At 37.9% G+C, this 22,902-nt stretch overlaps 1 protein-coding gene across 6 annotated transcripts in view; it reads left to right on the forward strand.

The window, feature by feature from the left end:
* The window catches only part of AnxB9 (Annexin B9), a 95,589-nt gene that overhangs the window by 49,745 nt on the left and 22,942 nt on the right, over nt 1-22,902 (forward strand). For all 6 annotated transcript variants that reach the window (XM_067758344.1, XM_067758342.1, XM_067758345.1 and 3 more), the window contains exon 2: nt 4,685-4,770. In XM_067758344.1, coding sequence (XP_067614445.1) covers nt 4,741-4,770 — 30 coding nt within the window. In that variant the 5' untranslated portion in view covers nt 4,685-4,740. The remainder of the gene's footprint in view (nt 1-4,684; nt 4,771-22,902) is intronic.

Genomic DNA, 22,902 nt, shown 5'->3' on the forward strand with positions numbered 1-22,902 from the left:
CCTATGGAGGCAGAGGTAGAGGGCGGCCCCCACTCCGTTGGAAGGACCAGGTGGAAAACGATTTAAACTCCCTTGGTGTAACCAATTGGCGCCGGTTGGCGGAGCGAAGGAGCGACTGGCGCGCCTTGTTGGACGGCCATAACCGTTTAGACGGTTAAGCGCCAATTAAGTAAGTAAGTAAGTAAAAACAACAAATCTAGTTATTATAGGAGATTTCAATATTGATTTATTCGGCAACAACTCTGCAGTAGATAATCATCTTGAGTTAATGGCAAGTCATGGTTTGTCATCGTTTATTAAATTTGTTACTCGACTTGACTCTGGCACATGCTTAGACCATATATACGGACGCTTTGACGATTCTACTTTTTGCCCATGTGTTGCTTTAAACCTTGATCTGGGAGTTTCCGACCATTGTATGATCGGTCTGCAAATTACTTGTTTAAATTTTATTTGTAATAATAACCGTAAGAGGATGACAGCTGTCAGGAAAATTAATTTCAGAGATCTTATATCACTTCGTTATGAAAAGTGGGAAAATGTTTACGCAGAACGGGACATAAGCAAGGCGTACAATTTATTTTTGTCTACGCTTTAAGCTCACTTAAGTAGATCCAGTTCTGTAACTTTTCCAAAGCGTTCGGATGTGATTCTCAAGCCCTGGATTAACCATAATTTACTCAAAAAAATTTAAGTAAAAAATAAATTACGAGCTAAAAGTTACAAAGATTCCAGTAACAGTCGTCTCCGGAAGCGCGTGAACCGTCTTACAAGCAGGTTGCATAAAGAAACTCGTTTAAAGCTGCAGATATTGGTGCTTTATCGGTAACCGTATCGGTAACCTTATAACAGCTGATTCGACCAACCTTATGGGAATCAATACAATCGATTATTGGTGCCGCTAAGGTCGTAACCATATCGTAGCCAACCAATTAGTTTATGGTTTACCGTCGTAACGATAAACAGCTGATTACGTTAGGGATACGACTACAGCGATACGACAAACGGCACCAATGACTCCGCTTTAAGTCAGGAACTTTTTTATAAAAATAGGCTAATAGCTGCATATGTGACCTTAAAAAGGAATGGAATGTGGTTTATGACATTCTTCATGGGAATTCGGTCACCAATGCTAATTCTATTGTTTTAGATATCAACGGGGTGGATGTTTCTCACCCAGTGGACGTTGCTAATCACTTTAATGAGTTTTTTGCTACAATCGGAAAAGCTTCCTTGCCCAATAATAGCCCTATTAGCTGCACATGTAACATCAACCATTTTAATTCTGAAAATACTTCTCCAGGAAGTAGCTTCTTTTTTGACCCTATCTCTGGCACAGAGATCCTGAGGTTAGGAAACTCTTTGAAAAACAATAATTCATCTGACGATATTTCGAATCGCATGTTAAAAAAGATTGCTCTCTATGTTGTTGACATTTTAAAGTATTTATTTAATTGTAGTATAGTCTCAGGAGTATTCCCAGAGGATCTGAAATGTGCTGTTGTTATACCACTATATAAGAAGGGAAATAGGCTCCCCCAGCGGGTTAGGGGGGGTCAGAATATACCCGCGGTAGGTATGCCTGTCGTAAGAGGCGACTAAAATACCAGATTCAAGGGGCTGTGTAGCGCAACCCTGCAGGTTGCCAGCGCAACATATAGCTTCTCCAAACCCAATTGTCAACCTCACCTATCCGCGGCGAATCCTGTTTCACTAACAGACGAGGCTCTGGCGACGCTAAGCTCCTTATGGAACTTGGGGTTGGGGAGGGAGGGGATGGCCTGAAGGTTTAATGTGGCCACATAAATCGTTCCCGAGATGGTCGGGCCAGCACCTTAATGGTGCTGTGGTACCGGAGCGTACCGGATCTGTATCCGGCAAAGGACCATCACATCAATAACACTCCCCAAAGCCTTCGGGGAGCAACCTTATCGCTACAACAACAACAACAACAACAAGGGAAATAGGAAAGATAAGAACAACTACAGACCTATTTCTCTTTTGACATCAATTTCGAAAGTTTTTGAGAAATGTGTGAAGTGTAGGGTCATGGCTTATTTGGAAAAAATTTAATATTTCAGTCCTATGCAATTCGGCTTCCGGTCAGGAGCTTCTACTGAAGATGCTCTTCTTGACCTATGTTGCTTTATGTATAAGTCCATGGACGAAAGAAAGTATTGTGGTAGTCTTTTTGTTGATATAACAAAAGCTTTTGACATGGTTGACCATAATATTCTTCTAAGTAAACTACATTCAGCTGGCATCCGTGGAAATGTTCTTGATTGGTTTAAATCATATTTAAATACAAGAATACAAAGGGTCAGAATAGACAATTCTTTAAGCACAGCTAGATCGATGGATTTGGGCGCCCCTCAAGGTTCAGTCCTTGGTCCAGTTTTATTTTTAATTCATATAAATTCTATATTTTCAATACCTTTCCTGGGAAAAGTCACTGCTTTTGCAGATGACTTGGCTATTGCATATGCGACAAACAATGCATTCAGTCTTTTTGCGGATATAAATCATGATGTGCACCTGCTAAGGCAATGGTTCGCTTCTCATAAGCTGATTGTTAGCAATAAGACCAAGGTGATGTATTTCAGCCTCTCAGGCAAGGAAGAGCCAATCAGTGATGTTACTTTTCATTCTGCAAGTTGTATGCGGTATGAACTTTATACTCATACTTGTATTGATCAGGGGTCTCGTGTTGGTTATACACCTGAATTTGAATGCGACGAAAAATGCTTTAAGATCGAAGTAGTATCCAATTTTAAGTACCTGGGTGTTATAATAGATCAAAATTTGAGTTGGTCGTCCCATATCTCTACTATGAAACAATATCTGTTATCCACTCTGCGCTGTTAATCGTCTTAAAAAATTATGTTCACGCAGTGTGCTGAAATGGTGTATTTTGGACTAGTACAATCTAAATTACAATATGGTATAAGTTGCTGGGGAAGTGGGTATAATAGTAAAACTCGTCGGCTCTTAATTCTGCAGAAGTGTCTCATAAGAAGAATATGTAACGCGAACCGCCTATCGCACACTATGAACCTTTTTAAACGGTTAAATATTCTGCCTGTGAGGCACTTGTATTTCTATAAAGTTTTAAAAATATTTCTTATCAGGTGTGGTTATCTACGTAGTCCAATATACCCCCACAAAGGCTAAGAAGCAGCTCACATTCAAATGTTGTAGTTCCTGCTTCTCGTACCACCGTGTTTCGCAACTTCTACACAATAGTGTCCTGCATGGTTTTCAATAAGCTTCCTGAAGCTATACAAAGCATTAGGAGACTATCCGTTTTCTTGAAGGAGGTGAAATTATAGCTCCTTTGTTTGAATCATGATGATATAGAAGTTCTGTTGCGGCCTGTTACGTAGTGTTTCCCTTTTAAAAATTTAAAAAATTGTATAATTAATTAATATAATTACTAGTATTTTCATTATATTTTTTGTCTTTCACTACCTCTGTATAATTCTTTCGTAGTAATCACACTTGTAAATTGGAATTTGTTTAATTCTTCAACTTCTGTAACTATTATTACTTCATTACATAGATTTTGTATTGCACCCCACAATGTTCAACATAGAAATATAGTTATTTAAGGAAATGGTGTTACCTCTGTCCTGTTATTTGGACACTAAACACCATTAACTGTTATCTTTTGCAAATTTTATATACATAAGTATACTTCTGTTTTATGAATTGTTAAAATTTAAGATTGCACAAGACAATAATGAATAAAAATGAATGAATGAATGAATATATAGAAGTCTATATCTATCTCGATTAGTTTATGCTGTTACGTTATGCGATCAAAATAAATATACTCTGTGAGCTCTGCTCAGCTGAGTATAATAACAGGTACCCTATTATATGTACACATTCGTTGAGTGCTGCGAACTCTTATAGCATTGATCCTCGTCGTACCAATGAGATTTAATGGTGATCCAGAGCTCGATGACTCAGTGGAACGCTACTATTGAAAAAAAACTACGGTTTTTGATGTTGCGTTTTTGCAATGACGTAGCAAATGCATAACCGTGTATTTTGTTAGTGTACTGTAAAAAATATACTACGGAAGTTTGCAATGCAATGATGCTAGACCGTTTCTACAAAATGGATTTATTATGTATTTTTATGAATTAATTGCGAAGATTATTTTGCTTAAGCAACGTTGGGTAAAAATTCCAAAAAATCCTTGTGTCAATACTTTTCTTTGTGAGTGTACACTCATGCGCGGTTCCAGGGGGAAGGAAGGGGACCTTTTTTTATTGACTGTAATGAAGTATATAATACTAAACTAATTTCTTATCACAAAACGGATTTTTACTAATTTTAAATTTTTCTTGCTTTTTTACGTTCTAGAACTTTTTTTTAAATATACATATGTAATAATAACGTAAAAAAGCAAGAAAAATTAAAAATTGGTAAAAATCGGTTGTGTGATAAGAAATTACTATGTAGATTTGTATTATATACTTCATTACAGTCAATACAAAAAAAGTCCCCCCCCCCTGGAACCACGCATGGCACATTAGATACCATTACTATATAAAACACTTGGCTCAGGCTCGTTATAAAAGTTTTACATAACTCTGTGCTCATGCATTTTATCTAAAAGTTATCTATTCATATTTGTAGCTCTACTAAAATATTCTCTTTCTTTTTTTCATTTTAGCGCAATTTATTGTATTAACTTTTTAAGAAACTCAATTAACAAAGCAACAAAACAAAATGAGTTCTGCTGAATATTATCCATTCAAGGTGAGTTTATGAGTTCAGAAATTTATAATAATTTTTAATAATTGTACTTCGGTATGACTAAGAATACGTATACAATTCTATACATATAATAGATTTACACAAATGTAGGTATTCTTATTGTTTACTTATTATTAGTCACACGTATCTTTTTTTTTTTTCACACGTATCTAAAGTGCGTCTCATAACTATAGCACACATTTTCCTTAGGCTCGATTTTTCAGTACAAGCTCAACTCAGTTTGTCAGTTTAACTACGCTTAAACTTATTCTGCAGTTTTTCAGTCTTTTTTAACAGAAGTTTAAGCTGAGCTTAAGCGACCGATCTGGCAGGGTTAAACTCTAGTTAACCTATCGGTGATTTGGGTTCGTTCGAAATGTCGAATATACCCAATAAGCATTTGGGATTGAGTACCACTAGAGCTCATGTTCATAACTAGGCATACTTCTAAAATCTCAAGAGTTGTTTCGAAACAGTGGCTCAACTCGAGAATCATAAAGAGAATCTATTTACGTTTACGCTTAAACTTTATATGGACTGCTAAGCGTTAAACTATAGAGACAAAATGTCTCAATTGTGATATTAGTGTAGAAATAAGAAAAACTGAATTAAGCATGAAAACAAATACCAGCAGGATGGCCTAGTGGTTAAAGGCTACTGCAGTTTCACCATGTGATTCACGGTTCGAATCCCGGTGAAACCTTTGATAACATTACAAAATTGCCTGATGATAATTACGTTGGCGGTTTTCGAAATGGGTCCATCGCAATATGCCAGTAAATGTTTCTTTCTTTTCAGTTTCTCTTAGAAAACATAATAATTGAAATTCAATTATTATAAGCCGGTGTTAAGCTCATGAATTCTTAAATATAAGTATATACTGAACACACCATTAAACAAACATACATAAATATGTACAACTGAGCCCGAGTTAACAAAGCTGCTCATTCGCAACGAAGAAGAACTTTACAAAAACAAATCTACATGGCACACAAATCAATATAGAGACAAAATGTCTCAATTGCGTTGTTAGTGTAGAAATAAGAAAAACTGAATTAAGCATGAAAACAAATACCAGCAGGATGGCCTAGTGGTTAAAGGCTACTGCAGTTTCACCATGTGATTCACGGTTCGAATCCCGGTGAAACCTTTGATAACATTACAAAATTGCCTGATGATGATTACGTTGGCGGTTTTCGAAATGGGTCCATCGCAATATGCCAATAGATGTTTCTTTCTTTTCAGTTTCTCTTAGAAAACATAATAATTGAAATTCAATTATTATAAGCCGGTGTTAAGCTCATGAATTCTTAAATATAAGTTAAACTTTATCTACTCTTCTGAAATTGCTGCGCATAAAATTAGTACTCGTAAATTTCAGTTATACTCACATGCAACTGAAATATGTGTCTATATTTCACCTCTACATCGCAACAGATTCAGCTATATGTTATACAATATGGCCACCAGGGGTTTGTGTCTGCGCTTTTCGGTACAACATGTTCTGTAGCTAGTTGCCGATAGATAGGTCTCCTAAGCATTATCTAAGCGAGGATAAGCATTTTTTTTACGCGCCAACGTAAACGTATACGCGTGTAAAAAAAAAAACACGGCTAATATATATAATTTATTTTTGATTAATTACGGTTCATTACTGCTATCAACCAGGTGTTTATTTCTCACAATAAACAGCTGCTGGTTTTGGTGGTACCACCTTGGAGATATTTTTCCACCTCAACTCGATATCCAGTGTAGGATATCAACTGGAGAAATATGTTTGATGATATTCATTTGAGAAATATACATTTCCCAAAATATCTCAAAGGTGGGATAATAATTTGATAACGATAATAACGTTGGAGATCAACTCGAGAACTCTAAATTTTACCAAATTTCTCAAAGGTTGAAAGAAGTTGGATATCAACTCGAGAACTATCTGGTTTAAGAATAATTAAATAATGATGTTGGATATCACCTCCGGAACTAGATATATATTTCGCGGGAGAAATATTTTTCCATGCTTCTTAGGTAAACAAAATCCAGCTGTTGCCGTATCTAAAAATTATGTAGATAATAAAAAACACAATGTTGCCACACAAAGAAGCATACCCCAAAGGCGGCCTTAAACTGACACTGAAAAACTGCTCAGTAGTTTAACTGGAGTTTGAATTTGACTAGAGTTTAAGCAAACTTTGTTTAAGCTTAGCTTAACCAACTACTGAAAAACCGGGCCTTAGAGAACTAACTGCTGGTACATTTTTGGGACACGCAATAGAAACAAAATAAAAATGTGGAAAAGTTCAGCTGTTTATCCTCTTTCGCTTCAGCAACTGATTTTTCGAATTACTCTCTTCCATTAATGTTAACGTCATACAAAAGCAAAAGAGTGCCCTTATTGGGTTAAGGAAATGATTTCATAACTATAGCACATTTCAAGAATTGTCTAAAAATTTGTTTCATTAATACCTTTAATTTATTAGATTTCTATTTTGTTGAATACATTTAAAAACTCTATTATACATAGAATTTCTTAAATTTAAAAGTTGTTTACACTCCAGTTGCTCTTATTTATCCACAATGGAGCTATGTATGTATGCATATTGATGGTTTTCGGGAAAGACTCGGGATATTATCCATGGGATAATGGTCGAGTGAACATGCTGGCCGATCTAAAACATTAACTCTCTTTTCAGAAACAAATTTTTTTGCCTCGCGACTGACATGTATGGGTGCATTGTCCTGCTGAAAAGTCCACCGTTTTTAAACGGTTTTATTTAGCTTGACTTGACAGGCCGGCCGCATGGCCGCCTGCACGGCCGTAGTGAACGAATTTTGTAATTGAAATTTAAGTAACTTCCCGATAAGTTACAAACATGAAACTTGGAATATAGTTCAGAACCCGATGACAATGCAATAATAAAAAAACTCCGATAGGGGCGCATGGATCGAAATATTTCAAAAAATTCGTATTTGTGGTCCGATTTGGTTCATATTTGGAACACATAATACATACAAGAATAGAAACAGGCCTATGAAAGAAATCGCTGCTAGGTGGCGCAAGAATCGAGATATTCAAAAAATCGTATTTGTGGTCCGATTTGGCTCATATTTGGAACACATAATACATGCATAAATAGAAAGCGGCCTGTGAAAAAAATTGCCGCTAGGTGGCGCAAGGATCGAGATATTCAAAATTTTCGTATTTGGTCCGATTTGGTCCACATTTGGAACACATAATACATACATGAATAGAACGCGACCTATGATGTACAATGAGTTTCCGTAGCTTCTACCATTATTGTATTGAAAAGATCGCTCGTTGAATTTTGTTTGCAAAAATGGTGAAACCCTTTGAATAATTATTAAAAGTGACAAATATGTGAGATAGAGACTCTGTAAGAAGATCAGTTCACTTTTAATTTAACAAAATCTAATATCAATAACGATTCAAAACCTAGTGAAATACCATATAAATATTTAATAATTTTCTACCGGTGAGAAAGTGACTCAAGTCTAGCGAATAGAAACGCATACATTTGCATATATAATTACAAATTAACACAAAACGACCACGGCATAGTGAAAACGATAGCAAAGGCAATATGTCTGAAAGCGAAAATAAGTGTGACAAGTGCAAACTTGCAATTCGCGGGGAGACGGGAATTAGATGTGTGGGTGTGTGTGCGAAAGTATACCACTCGGCAGCAAAATGTTCCGGCTTGGATAGCTATAAAGCTACTGTAATAGGAACACATCCAATGGTGAATTTTATTTGCGAAGAGTGTATTACATACATACATAATATTGATCTGGTATTGCGAGACATGCAAGAGAGTGTTAATAGGAACAGTGGCTATTTAAAAGAATACAAAAACGAATTTGAAGAAGCTTTAAAAACCAACCAAAAAGAGATGCGGGCGTTAATGAAAACAATGGAGGAAAAATACAATGAACGTTTGGCGACCTTAAAAATGCATCAAGAAATGTATATTAAAAATGCAGCTGAAATTAAGAAAGTGCGGGAGATAGCAGAGAAAATAAAAAATCAAGCTGAAGTAGTGGGGAGGGAGAATGAGAAATTTTGTAGTGAAATAAAAACAATAGTAAAGGAGAAAAACGATGGGGTACCACAACAAACATATGCAAATATTCTAAGAACGGGTGAAAATAAAAACACAGCTAGGGCCGTTCCAGAGCTTAAGAAACGGGCTCCTATTATTGTTAAACCGAAGGCAAAACAAACTAGTGAAAGAACAAGGCAAGATCTAAATAATAAAATTAACCCTAACGAGCTAAAGATAACAGACATTAAAGCGGGCCATAATGGTATTATGGTGATCGATAGTATTAATGAAGATGAAAGAAATAAGATTAAACAAATTATGGATAAAAAAATAAGTGATGAATATGAAATAAAGATACCACGTGACTATAAACCAAAATTATTTATAACAGGCATGCAGTTTGAAAAGAATAGAGATGACCTGATCGAGTGTCTAAGAAAGCAAAACAAATGCCTAGAACAGGGTGAAATAAAAATTATTAAGCAATATAATGTTAAAACTAGCAACAAAAACTATTACAACGCAATATTGGAGGTGGACGAGGAAATGTTTACTAATGCTTTAAAATTGGATAAGCTCAACGTAGGATGGGAAAGGTGCAAAGTTTACGATGGCGTTGATGTGACAACGTGTTTCAAATGCAGAGGATACAATCACAAGGCGACTGAATGCAAAAACGAGGAAGTTTGTACCAAATGCTTGGGTAAGCATAAGACCATTGAATGTAATGAACAACCAGCAAACAAGTGTATAAACTGCATAAAGGCAAATGAGAAGTTAAATCTAGGACTAGATGTCAATCACTCGTGCAATAGCAGACAGTGCCCAGTCTACCTAAAGCACTTGAATGCAAAAAAACAAAGGCTAGGATACTAGCAGCGAACACCCGACGCACTGGTAAGCCCGCCACAATTCAATGAGATACCGCTGAAGAAAATTCGATACAAAGAAAGACTGCAGACTAGACACAATGAACTTAAGTGCATATACTTGAATATTAACAGCATAGTATCAAACAAATGTGAACTGGAAGTGTTGGCTGAAGTACATACACCAAGTATTATATTATGTTCGGAAACGTGTACAACGAAAGATGTTGAAGACAGCGAATTAGAAATAGCATCGTATAATATGGTTAGATGCGACTCGCACAGCAGGCATACAGGAGGAGTACTAGTGTATGTTCATAGGACAGTGGAGATAAATGTAATTTATAATGCTAGTGTCAATATGAACTTATGGTGCATTATAATAAAATTGAAAAAGGTCGATAAAAAGTGGCAAATAGGGGTTCTGTATCATTCACCAAGCACAAGTGATGCAGCGTTTATCGAGTACCTAAATGAAATTTTAATCGATAAATTTGAAAGAAGTAAATGTAATATACTAATCGGGGATTTTAATATAAACATGAACTACATATCAACATATAGTACAAAATTGAATGAGATATTTTCTGTGATGGGTATGACCCAAAAAGTAGAATTTAATACTCGAATTACAGATGCAAGTGCATCTAAAATTGATTTATTATATTCAAATTCAGATGAAATACAGTGCAATAATTTGCCTGCATACAAAATTTCAGATCACGAAACAATAATGTTCAATATTAAAACGTCTAAATCATACCAGATGAGAATGACCAAGAAAATCACAGCTTGGGATAAATATAATAGTGAAATCTTAATAAGCATCCTGAGATCATGTAACTTCAACATAAATGAAAACGTACTAATTGATGAGAAAGTCGAATTAGTGAACAACATAATAATGCAAGCTATGGAAAGTTTAACGTATGAAAAAGAAGTTCATATCAAGCTTATGAATAAATGGTACGACAGAGAACTGGCGCAAATCAATAAATGCAAATATAATAATTATAAGCTTGCGATACAAACAGGTGATTGGAACGAATATAAAAATATAAATCGTATCTACAAAAAGCTAGTAAAAATAAAGAAAGTTAAATATATGGAAAATAAAGTCGAAATGAATGAAAATAACGCCAGAGAAATGTGGAAACATCTTAAGCAAGCGGTTTGCTTAACGAGAGATAACGAAGGGATTAAAAAGGCGATAATAGATGGTATGATGGTAGAAAATGAAACTGAGCTGGCAAATGGTCTAAATAGGTTCTTTATAAATAGCGTAATAGAAATTAATAACATCATAGAACCTTGCCGTATAGCACTAAGTGATGTACAAGTCAATTCTAGATTAAAGTTTGCCAAAATAACAACAGATGAAGTTATTAATATTCTGAAAGAGTTCAAATATAAAATAGGCGGTAGAAAACTTATATCTGATGGAGTACTTAAAGACTGTATATCGTATACAGGATATTTCTACGCACAAATAATCAATAACAGCCTAGAAGAGGGTCTTGTACCAGAAAAGTGGAAAACGTCAACGGTGATACCAGTGGAAAAAGTTAAAAAGACAGTAAAACCTGAAGAACTTAGACCCATAAACACGCTGCCTAGTGATTGTAAAATACTTGAAGCTTATGTTAAGAACCAGTTAACGAAATACCTTGAAGATAATAATATACTAGCCCACCAGCAGTCAGGCTTTAGAAAGAAACATTCATGTGAGACAGCTCTTAATTTGGTGATACATGACTGGAAAGAAGAGTTAAATAAAAAAAAAGTGGTTGTTTCAGTCTTCCTAGACCTCAAACGAGCTTTTGAAACAGTGGATAGGGAGATCTTAATCAAAAAAATGGAACGTATTGGTATAACTGGTATAGAACTTGACTGGTTTCGCAGCTATTTGAAGCAGAGGAGACAGAAAACGGTTATAAATACCGTGATCTCTGATGAATTAGAAGTACCCATAGGGTTACCACAAGGCTCAGTTTTGGCACCGATACTGTTCTTAATTTATATTAATGATATAGTTAACGCTATTGAAGGTTGTGAAATTAAACTATTCGCTGATGATGCATTAATAATGATTAGTGAGAATAATATTAATTCTGCACTTTCTAAAATACAACATGAACTGAATAACCTGTATAAATGGTTGTGCGGAAATAGACTGAAACTTAATATAAATAAAACGAAATTTATGATAATAACAAGGAGGAACGTTAATGAGGATATAATTGGTTTAAAAATAAATGATGAAAGCATACAAAAAGTTGACAGTATAAAATATTTGGGAATTATAATTGATAACAAACTCAAGTTTGAAGAACATATAAACTACACAGTCCAGAAAATTGCGAAAAAAATTGGGGTTATGCAGAGAACATCCAAATATATTCAAAAAAAGTACAAAATAATTATATATAAGTCCATTATAGAACCGCACTTTGTAAACTGCCCATCTATTCTATTCATTGTGTCAGACAAAGAAATAGATAAACTTCAAAAGATGCAAAACAGATGTATGAGATTTATTCTTAAAAAACCTAGAGATACTTGTACGGCTGATATGCTGAGAAGTTTGAACTGGTTAAGTGTAAAGCAAAAGATTTTTTTTCACGCTATGAAGTTTATATTTAATATTAAAAGTGAAAATGTACCTGAATATCTAAGTAAAAACGTAGTATTAGTTAAGCAAACACATAACATTAATACAAGGAATAAACACAATTTCAAACTGCCTTTATTCAGAACTGAAATAGATCAGCAAAATATTTTTTATAAAGGTCTAAAAAGTTTCAATGAACTCCCTATAGATATAAAAAGTTGTAATGAAATCGGGGCTTTTAAAGCAAAACTTTATGAATATTGTAAAACCTTAGCAATAAGATAGTAAATTGTAATATAATTTAATTTATGAATTAGGCTTTTTTGCCGTAATAAATAAATGAAATGAAATGAAATGAAATTTGGCTCATATTTGGAACAAATATTACATACAGTCCGGTAAAAGTAACATCAAAATATTTTGTAATTCGAGGAGGGACAAGCATACGTGGCGCAGAGTCGAGTAAAGTCTTATGAAGGTCTATGTAGGATTATGTATTGAGGACTGAGATTTTAACAAATTGTCAGGAAAGAGTCCTTGTAATAATGAGTCACTAAATGAACTAATAGAAATAATAGTCAATTAAATAAAGACTAAAAACTTGAAAATAAAATAATTTAAAAAAATTTTTTAAGTTAAACGGTTTTATTGAAAACAATACTTACATGAAGTAATAATAATACTAAAAGCTAGAAAATAATTAGGTAGGTCTTAGAACTAGTCATCACACTCCTCATCAATCTAGGGCGTTGATCAGACAATTAAATAAAAGCGTTCAGCGCATGAAATTTCTAAATTTGTGAGGCGTAGCATAACTTGATTAAGGTTCAGTTGGTCTTACTTATGACTATCAATAGAAATTTGACGCGTCCAACGCTTTTATTTCATTTTCTGATCAACGCCCTAGATTGATGAGGAGTGTGATGACTAGTACCTAGGACCTACCTAATTATTTTCTAGCTTTTAGTATTATTATTACTTCATGTAAGTATTGTTTTAAATAAACCCATTTAACTTCAACATTTTTTTTAAATATTTTATTCACTGTTTGCTCGTAAATTGGGAAGAAGACTGCATTGAAGTACATTAACGTATAGTGAACTCTTAATTTCTGAGCTCAAAACCTGCAGCTCTAGTACGGCGTCGCCTGTAAATGTTTCCCAAACCATCAGCGACGCAACTCCAAAAATTCTCTTTGAAAAAATTTGGGGCTCCTTCTTCAAATCTCTCCAATATCCTCTATTTCCGTCCGGGCCCATCTAAGTTCCATTTTTCCACATCTGAAAATATATCCTGCAACCAAAGACGATACTTAAATATGGGTTCAAAAAACCAATTAAACTTCCCTACTTCCATTTTCATATTGTAACGAATTTGCTGCAAATCCTCTTATTTGCAATCCTCTGCTAAGTTCGAATCACTAAACTGTTGAATAAATAACTCCAATATTGAATAATGGAAAAATGGCCTTCATTAAAATACTTCACAACAGTAACTGTGCAACGAATAGCTTAATAACCAAACTGATAGCTCAAATGAAACTCCACTATTCAAAATAATACTGCTATTGCTCGCTAGATATCGTCGTTAGTCGTAACTGCTGATCAACTCAAATCAAACTGAATTGGAGCGCCTCTACATATGTTGCCTTTTATACTCTTTGGTTTCCTCGTCGCATTTTTCTAGAATCTACTAGCATTGTCCATGAGCTCTCAAACTTCTCAGCTATAACTAAAATTGCACAATTTTATACATCTTTTAGGCGCTTCCAGAATCTACTAGTCCAGTAGCTCTCAAACTTCTCAGATATATGCATGTGTTAGTGCCTTAACTCTCCGCTGCTCGTATACGTACATGGTACATATATGTAGACGCAGTTATTGTTTCGTTTATGTAGATACATAATGATTGAATTATTGATGTGCATTCACGTCACTGCTTAGCATCGGCTTAGAGACGATAGCTCGCTCAGTGCTGCTAACATTCGTTACACTGCCCTCCACGTAAGTCTGATCGTCCCGATCAGACAAATCTCTCGATCTAAACGCTGCTAGCCTCTCCAAATGAACCACTTTCATTTTGGTTCGTGGTTTTCCAATGGTTTGTATGCGGTACACTACATCGTTGATCCGCTTTACAACTTTGTATGGGCCTTCCCAGTTACACTGCAATTTCGGGGACAAACCTTTTTTTCGTTGTGGGTTGTATAGTAGCACCAAATCTCCTTCCTGAAACCCTTCCGAATTAATTGCTTTATCGTACCTCGCTTTCATCTTGTCACTCATAATCTTTGCTCGTTGCCTTACCAGATCGTGTATCTCTCTCAGCTCTTCTTCCAAGACACCAGTGGATTTCTTAACATTCCTCTCCGCATCGGCATCTATCCCATACTTCAAATCAGCTGGCAGTCGAAGGCCATTGCCAAAAATTACATTTGCGGGAGTTTGGCCCGTTATGTCATGTACTGCCGATCGGTAGGTCATCAAGAATAATGATATGTGTGTATCCCAGTCCTTATGGTACTTGTCTACTACTTTCCTTAAATGCTCCTCCAATGTTCTATTGAAGCGTTCCACCATACCATCGGACTGAGGATGCAATGCAGTTGTCCGTGTTTTTCGAATGCCCAACTTCTTGCACATTTCTTGGAACACAGCTGATTCAAAATTCCTGCCTTGGTCAGAATGTAACTCCATTGGTACACCATACCTTGCAACCCATTCGTTTTTAACCACTTCTGCGACTGTTTCTGCTTCTTGGTTTGGGATTGGGTATAAAAAAAAAAAAAGCGGTTGCTAGTAGGAAATGGACCTGCGACATCCATGGCGATCCTTTCAAATGGTGCACCTGAAATATACTGCTTCATCTGGCCATGACTTCGGGTTTTGTGCCCTTTCGCTCTGTTGCATACCTCGCAGTTGGCAATCCACTCGGTGACCGACTGACGGCAACCAACCCAATAGAATCTCTGCTTAATTTTCTCGAGTGTCTTCGGGATTCCAAGATGACCTCCACTTGGACCATTGTGCAGCTCGCTGAGCACGTCAGGAATCCTCTTCCTGGGAACAACTATCAGTTTCTTCTTGCATTGACCATCCTCACTCTCCCATACTCGATGCAAGCAACCGGATATCAATTCTAAACTGTTCCACTGTGCCCAATATGACTTCGCAATGGGACTCTCTGCTGACATCTCCTCTCTGCTTGGTCTTTCGTTTCGTTCGAGCCCTTGCATAACATGTGACAGATCTGTATCTTCTAGCTGACACTTTCTTAGTTGTTCCTTGTCCCATTCAGCCGTACACGTTATAGTCATTAGCCGGACATCTATAATGTCTTCTTTAGCCTCGCCCTTGAGCAGTGCTTGCATTCCAGACTACATGGTCTTCGTGACATTGCATCAGCATTTCCATGGGTACTACCTTTTCGATGCTCAATGGAAAAGTCATAGCTTTGTAGTCGCTCGATCCACCGTGCCAATTCTCCTTCTGGATTACGGAACTGCAGAAGCCCAACGCTTCGTGATCTGTCCTTGCACGGAATCGCTGGCCGTAGAGGTATTTGTGAAAATGTTTAATGCTCTCTAACAATGCCAACAGCTCTCTCCGTGTAACGCAATAGTTCCTCTCTGGTTTTCCAATGAACGGCTGTAATATGCAACTACCTTCTCTTGTCCATCGACCAGTTGTGATAAAACGCCTCCTATAGCATATCCGCTCGCATCTGTATCTAGAATAAACGTTGCTCCTGGAATCGGGTATGCCCTGGTCCATGAGTCTCTCAAAAGTAGCTGGTGCATTACAAAGTCCAAAAGGCATCACTGTAAATTGCCAAAGACCATCATCGACACTGAAGGCTGTTTTCTCTTTATCTTCCTCCTTCACCTCAACTTGCCAGTAGCCGCTTTTCAAGTCCAGTGTGGAAAACCATTTCGTACCAGATAGCGAGTCCAGAGTGTCGTCAGTTCTTGGCAACCGGTAGCTATCCTTTTTCGTAACGTCATTCAACTTTCGGTAGTCCACGCAAAACCTCATTTTTCCATCCTTCTTTACAAGTACTACCGGTGAGCTCCATGGACTAGCTGATGGTTCGATGACGCCGCTGTCACTCATTTCTTGTATGATTTGACTCACAACTTCCCGCTTCGCCAGTGGAACACTACGTGGAGCTTGACGGATCGGCCTCGCATCTCCAGTGTCAATTTGATGTTTCACAACCTTGGTACGGCCTGGTTTGGAACCATCCTGGTCAAATATGTTCGCGTATTTTATGAGCAGTTGTTTTGCCTTCCTCTGATAGGCTTCCTCTAGCCCATGCGTCCATGCCGTGATATCATTTGAAAGATCAGTATTACTAGATGAAACGTGTTCCTGGAGCTGTTCACAGTTAATAACTACTTCGGCCTCTTGGCATCTTCCCAAAATAGCTCCTTTGATCAAATTGAATGGTGACTTGAACTCATTGAGTACTCTTACCGGAATACGTCCATCTTGTTTTGTCATAGCCAGGGTTTTTCCTACAAGTATGTTCAGTGCTGATTTATTTGCTGCTTCGACAACCCACAATTTGTTTGTCCCACAATCTCCATCAACCTTTGCCCAGATGACTGCTTCTGATTTTGGTGGTATTTGCTGACTCTCTTCCACCAGCACTCGTTTACTGCTGTAGCCTCTCTCGTAGCCGAAATTAAGTGGCACATCCATGTTCTTATATCGCATCGTCTTGCTTTGCATATCGATCTTGATGCCTTGGTTGATTAAGAAGTCCACTCCAATTATGATTTCATCAACAATACCTGCCACTATAAAATTGTGAAGTACCGTGACGTTCCCAATTGCTACTTCACATTCTACTTCTCCAATTACCTGGGTGTCCTCTCCCGTGGCTGTATGCAATCTTGCTCCAAGCAATGGTCTTATCTTCTTGTTGACTAAATCTGATCGAATGATGGAATGGGATGCACCCGTATCTACAGTCAGTAAACGTTCCTTTCCATCCACATGTTCTCCGACAGTAAGATTGCTTGACCTTCTTCCAATTTGCTAGATAGAGATTATGGGGCATTCAATTGAGGGAGCCAGCTGTCGCCCCTTGCGGCTGACTCGCTTTAGTTTAACGATTGAGTGGATTTGGAGATTTGCTCGTCTCTTTCAGCTCTGCGTTTACGGTCACCCACATTGTTGGAACTATTGGAATTGCTACTGCAATGACGTGCAATGTGACCTGGGTTACCGCACTTGAAACATTTCATAACTCCGGCATTTTTCTGTTGTGATCCCTTCAGAGCTTCCAAAATTGTATCTACCCACTCTGGCCTTTCTACTTCCACACGATGAGCTTTGTATGCTGGTTTACTCAATAATGACGCGTTTCCTGAGTCAATGCATGGGATACCGTTTCAGAAAATGTTTGCTTTGGGTTCGCGTATGTGGCTCGCTTCGTTTCGACGTCCCGTATGCCATTTATAAAGCTCTGAATCTTCACTCTTTCCGTGTATTCCACGGGTGCATCCGCATTTGCAAGATGAGCCAATCTTTCAATGTCCGAAGCAAACTCCTGCAAAGTCTCGTTGGCTTTTTGGTAGCGGTTTTGCAATTCGATTTGAAATATCTGTTTCCTGTGTTCGCTTCCGTATCGCCGTTCTACCGCAGCCATCAATGCGTCATAACTGTCCCGTTCGTACTCTGGAATAGTCTGTAAGATTTCGGCAACGCTACGAAGAGTGCGGCAACTTTATCTTTCACATTCCACTGCTGCGGTCTTCTCAAACTGTAGCTTAAAGACCTGGAAAGGAGCAGAGCCATCAAAAGATGGAGTCTTTACCTTTGGATTACTCGCTGAGACTGTTGGGCGATTTAATTGCAACTCCTGTATACGACCTCTCAAAGCTTCTATCTCAGCATCAATTTTGTCCTCGAGCTGCACAATTTTTGTATCCTGTGCTTCCAGCTTTGATGTTACCCTTGCTTCCTGTACTTCCAACTGCGAAGACATTTGCGCCACCTGCAATGATAAGCGCTCCTCTTGTGCTTCCATCTTAGATGTTATACGTGTCTCTTGCGACTCCAGTTGGGATGCCATATATGTCTTCTGTTCTTCGAGATGTGTAGAAATTTGTGATGACATTTCGGACATTTGTGCCGATATTGCAGCCAACATCATGTTCAGGTCTGTGTTCGCCATTGTCTGCGCTGTTTCATTTTTCTCTTCAATTTTTGCTGTTGTCTCGTCCTCATCAGGATAAAAGACATACTCGTCCACATCAATTCCTTCTGCTTCCATTGCCTCTCGTAGCCGTGCCTGAAGTTCAAGTTTAACGCCGCTTGTATTCAATCCACGGCTCTCCAACTCCTTCTTTAGTTGCTGGATCTTCAATTACCTGAACTTTGCCATGTCCTTGTTGTCCTCTGGAATTTATTCAACAATTCCTCTCCTGACACCAATTGTAACGAATTTGTTGCAAATCCTCTTATTTGCAATCCTCTGCTAAGTTCGAATCACTAAACTGTTGAATAAATAACACCAATATTGAATAATGGAAAAATGGCCTTTATTAAAATACTTCACAACAGTAACTGTGCAACGAATAGCTTAATAACCAAACTGATAGCTCAAATGAAACTCCACTATTCAAAATAATACTGCTATTGCTCGCTAGATATCGTCTTAGTCGTAACTGCTGATCAACTCAAATCAAACTGAATTGCAGCGCCTCTACATCTGTTGCCTTTTATACTCTTTGGTTTCCTCGTTCGCATTTTTCTAGAATCTACTAGCATTGTCCATGAGCTCTCAAACTTCTCAGCTATAACTAAAATTGCACAATTTTATACATCTTTTAGGCGCTTCCAGAATCTACTAGTCCAGTAGCTCTCAAACTTCTCAGATATATGCATGTGTTAGTGCCTTAACTCTCCGCTGCTCGTATACGTACATGGTACATATATGTAGACGCAGTTATTGTTTCGTTTATGTAGATACATAATGATTGAATTATTGATGTGCATTCACGTCACTGCTTAGCATCGGCTTAGAGACGATAGCATCGCTCAGTGCAGCTAACATTCGTTACAATATGTTTCTTGGTGATCTCAATGCGAGCATTTTTATGTCGCTCTGTTAAAAAAGGAGTCCATAGGGATCTTGCGATCTCGCAATCATTCTGGTTGGTCCCCAGCGAGTCCCCCTTTTAACTCTAATCTTATAGTCATCGTTTTTCCTCGTACGGAACTGTCCGACTCGCTTATGTCCATTGCGGAACCTTTCCTGCCATCTCATCTGTAAATTCATTCCCTTCAATATCACTATTCCCCAAAACCCAGCAAAGGGTGACGTTTAGGTGCCTATTGTAGGCCATCGAGGCTGGACACCTCCGCACGATATCCGACTTTATCACGTTGGTTTATATTGCCTTTAAGGCGGCCTGGCTTTCGACAAAGATCCTTACATTGATATCTGGAATCGTAGTATCTTGGATCAGTCTTACAGCCCCCTCTATGGCATATACCTTCGCCTGGGAGAAACCGCATGAGTCTGAATGTCGGTAGGATTGATTTACCTGCAAATGATATGAGTACATTCCAGCCCTTTTCCATTTTCGAGCTCTCTATGTAGATTTCAATGCCCCTGTAACTGTCTAGACCTTCCTCATACTCCTCCTCTCGACTACCCGAATATTGCTAACCGAATAAATCGGTTAATCGATTAGTCCGAGCTCTAGTGTACATCAAACTAGTATTGCGCTAGGTTTACTCCTAGCAGGTGTGTGCATATGTATATTAGGGTGGGTCAAATAAATTGTTGAAAAGGCACATCCAGTTTCTGAATCTATGGGTCATACTGAGTAATATTGTCCATGGGACTATAGGTCTGAAATGAATTTCGAGCCTCCCTAATTTTGTTAGAAAATGTTATATCCCAATCCGAATAGCGGCTCTCACAAATAAAATACATGAAAATAAATGTCAAATTCGGATTCGGATTGGGATATAAAATTTTCTAACAATATTACTCAGTATTACCCATAGATTCAAAAACTGGATGTGCACCTGAAGCTTTTTCCATTGTTCCCCATACAATTTGACCCGCCCTAATGTACATACTTTTTATATGTCTGAGTTTCTGAGTAATTGTTCTCCATAAAAATGCTTACGTTGACCAGCATTCATTAAATTTTGTGGAATTTATTTGCATAAATTTTTTTAAATTTTTATTATCAACATTTCACACCAACCTCGCTCTGTTTGTGCCATTGTATTTGAAAATTGATTACTGCTAAGCACATTAACGCCATTTTTATTCATGGGCGTGCACGAAAATATCACAAAAAACTTCCAAGGGTGAACATGTTTAAGACCATAATAAAAAATTAAATATTAATTTAAAAATTAGTTTTAATGTTTTGTTTAAATAAATATCAAAAAGGCAAGACATTTAGATATTCGAGTTGTTATATCTGTAATCTGATAAATCTTAATTATTTACTTAATGACTTTTTGCCTGATGACAATTCGTTTTGTCCTCATTTACCACCAAACCTATCCATGGACCATTCTCTGGTCCAGAGCCCTTTTGTGGACTCACAAAAGCACACACCAGGGAAACCAAAAGTAACTGGGAAACAAAACAATTCAGACAACACTGGATTGACTGCCCAGGGCAAAGACAGGGCAAACTGTTTATACTTACGGCAACGAAAGTATCAGCCAAACTCATTAATCTAAGCAGGGAGGATACAGAAACGACAAATTTGAGTCTCGGATATATTTAACTTTCTTAGGTGATATCGTAGGCCACAGTGTCCCGTGTAGTACTCAGTGAGAGTTCGTAGGGAGGACAAATTGTTAGACTGTCGTCTGCGAATCACCTATGTAAGTAAGTTAAATCTATCCGATACTCAAATTTGTTGTTTCAGTGAGCTGAAAGATGAAACGCCGGTTCACATTCTCTGCGAATGCGTCGCTCTGGCAAGGCAGAGACTCTCTCATCTAGGTGGTGTGACTCTTAATCGCTATGTGATATGGAGTAAAAAGCTTGAAGAGATACTTAGATACATTAAAAGCCTCCAAATACAAAATTAGCCTGAAAAGTTCGCTAGTGTCGAAGGCGGCCTTAAAATCCACGAAGAGGCGATGTGTGTCAATTGCTTTTTGGCGCATATTGAAAATCTAGTCGATGGTAGATTTACCTGGTCTGAGACCTCACTGGTAAGGTCCAATCAATCGATTCATGATTGGCATCAATCTTTCGCACAAAACGCTTGACAGGCCCTTGCATGCTAAGTGTTCCCTTCATAATCTTAGCACCCTCAGGACATCGGTTACCAGGTTGCCGTTTTCTTCTGTTTGTCTCGCCTCGCTTTCCTTTTCAACTCCCCGATGAAACGATTAATCGTGATATGAGGTAAAAAGCCTGAGGGGCTTTTTTGCGGGAGGGCTGAAAAATGCCTAAGGCACCATAATTGCTGCCGTCGCAGCAACCGTGTGTCCGTAGACTAAAAAGCAGCCCCGTTTTGGAACCGTAGCCCACCCCGGTCGCATGCGCATTTCTCTGCGCACTCTCAGCATCCATGAGGCGTGTCATGACTATAAATGCCATTTTTATCACTGCAGTCCAGCTCTCTTTCCTGTTGCACATGACGTGTTCTGCGTTTTCTAACTCCATTGTGCAAATTGGGCAAAGAGGATCTTCCTCTATACTACGCTTCCATAAATACTCTTTGAAACCGCCATGTCCACTCAGTATCTGCGTGAGATGGTAGTTCAGTTCGCCGTGCTTCCGCTCATTACATGGAGCTACGTTCCAAACTAGCATGAAGGTCCAACGCCCTTTACTCGAGGCCTCCCACAGTTCTTGCCACTTAGCTATAGTTTTTACCCTTGCTCTTTTCTTGGCTTCTTCAGATGGCCGCTCGATATTACTTTTATACAGATCGGCCATATCGTTTGCCAGTAAGTCCACTGGGATTTCCCGGGTTAGAACCAGGATCGCGTCCTTGGACACCGTCCGATAAGCATTTGCTATTCTTAAAGCAGCAAGTCGGTAAGCAGCTAATATATATTTTTAATGGGTCCGTTTAGATCCATACCACACTGGTTCTGCGTATAGTATTATTGAGCTGGTTACTGGACATAGCTGACGTGTAGCTTCGCTCGGACCACCAATGTTAGGCATTATTCGCATAAGTGCTCCATTTACTTTGGTAACTTTCTCTCCCACCGCTCTGAAGTGCTCTTTGAAAGTTAGCTTAGAATCAACGTGCACTCATAAGTATTTTAGAGAATCCTTTGAAGTGATTTGATTATCCCCGACAGTTAAGGCTAACTCGTTCGCTTTTGGCTAACCAACTCCAGTCCCGTATTGGTAAGCCATTCCTTTATTCCTCCTACGGCGTCATTACATAATGCTTGAAGCAGGTCTAGTTTCTTGGCCACTACTACCACTGCAATATCATCAGCATATCCCACAATTTGCGTGTTTTCTGGTAGATCAATCTTTAGCACCCCGTCATACATTACATTCCAAAGCGTTGGACCGAGAACAGATCCCTGTGGGACGCCTACATTGATTTAGTACTCTTTTGCTCCTTGAT

Source organism: Eurosta solidaginis, chromosome 1 (assembly GCF_040869045.1).
Source record: "Eurosta solidaginis isolate ZX-2024a chromosome 1, ASM4086904v1, whole genome shotgun sequence".
NCBI lineage: Eukaryota > Metazoa > Arthropoda > Insecta > Diptera > Tephritidae > Eurosta > Eurosta solidaginis.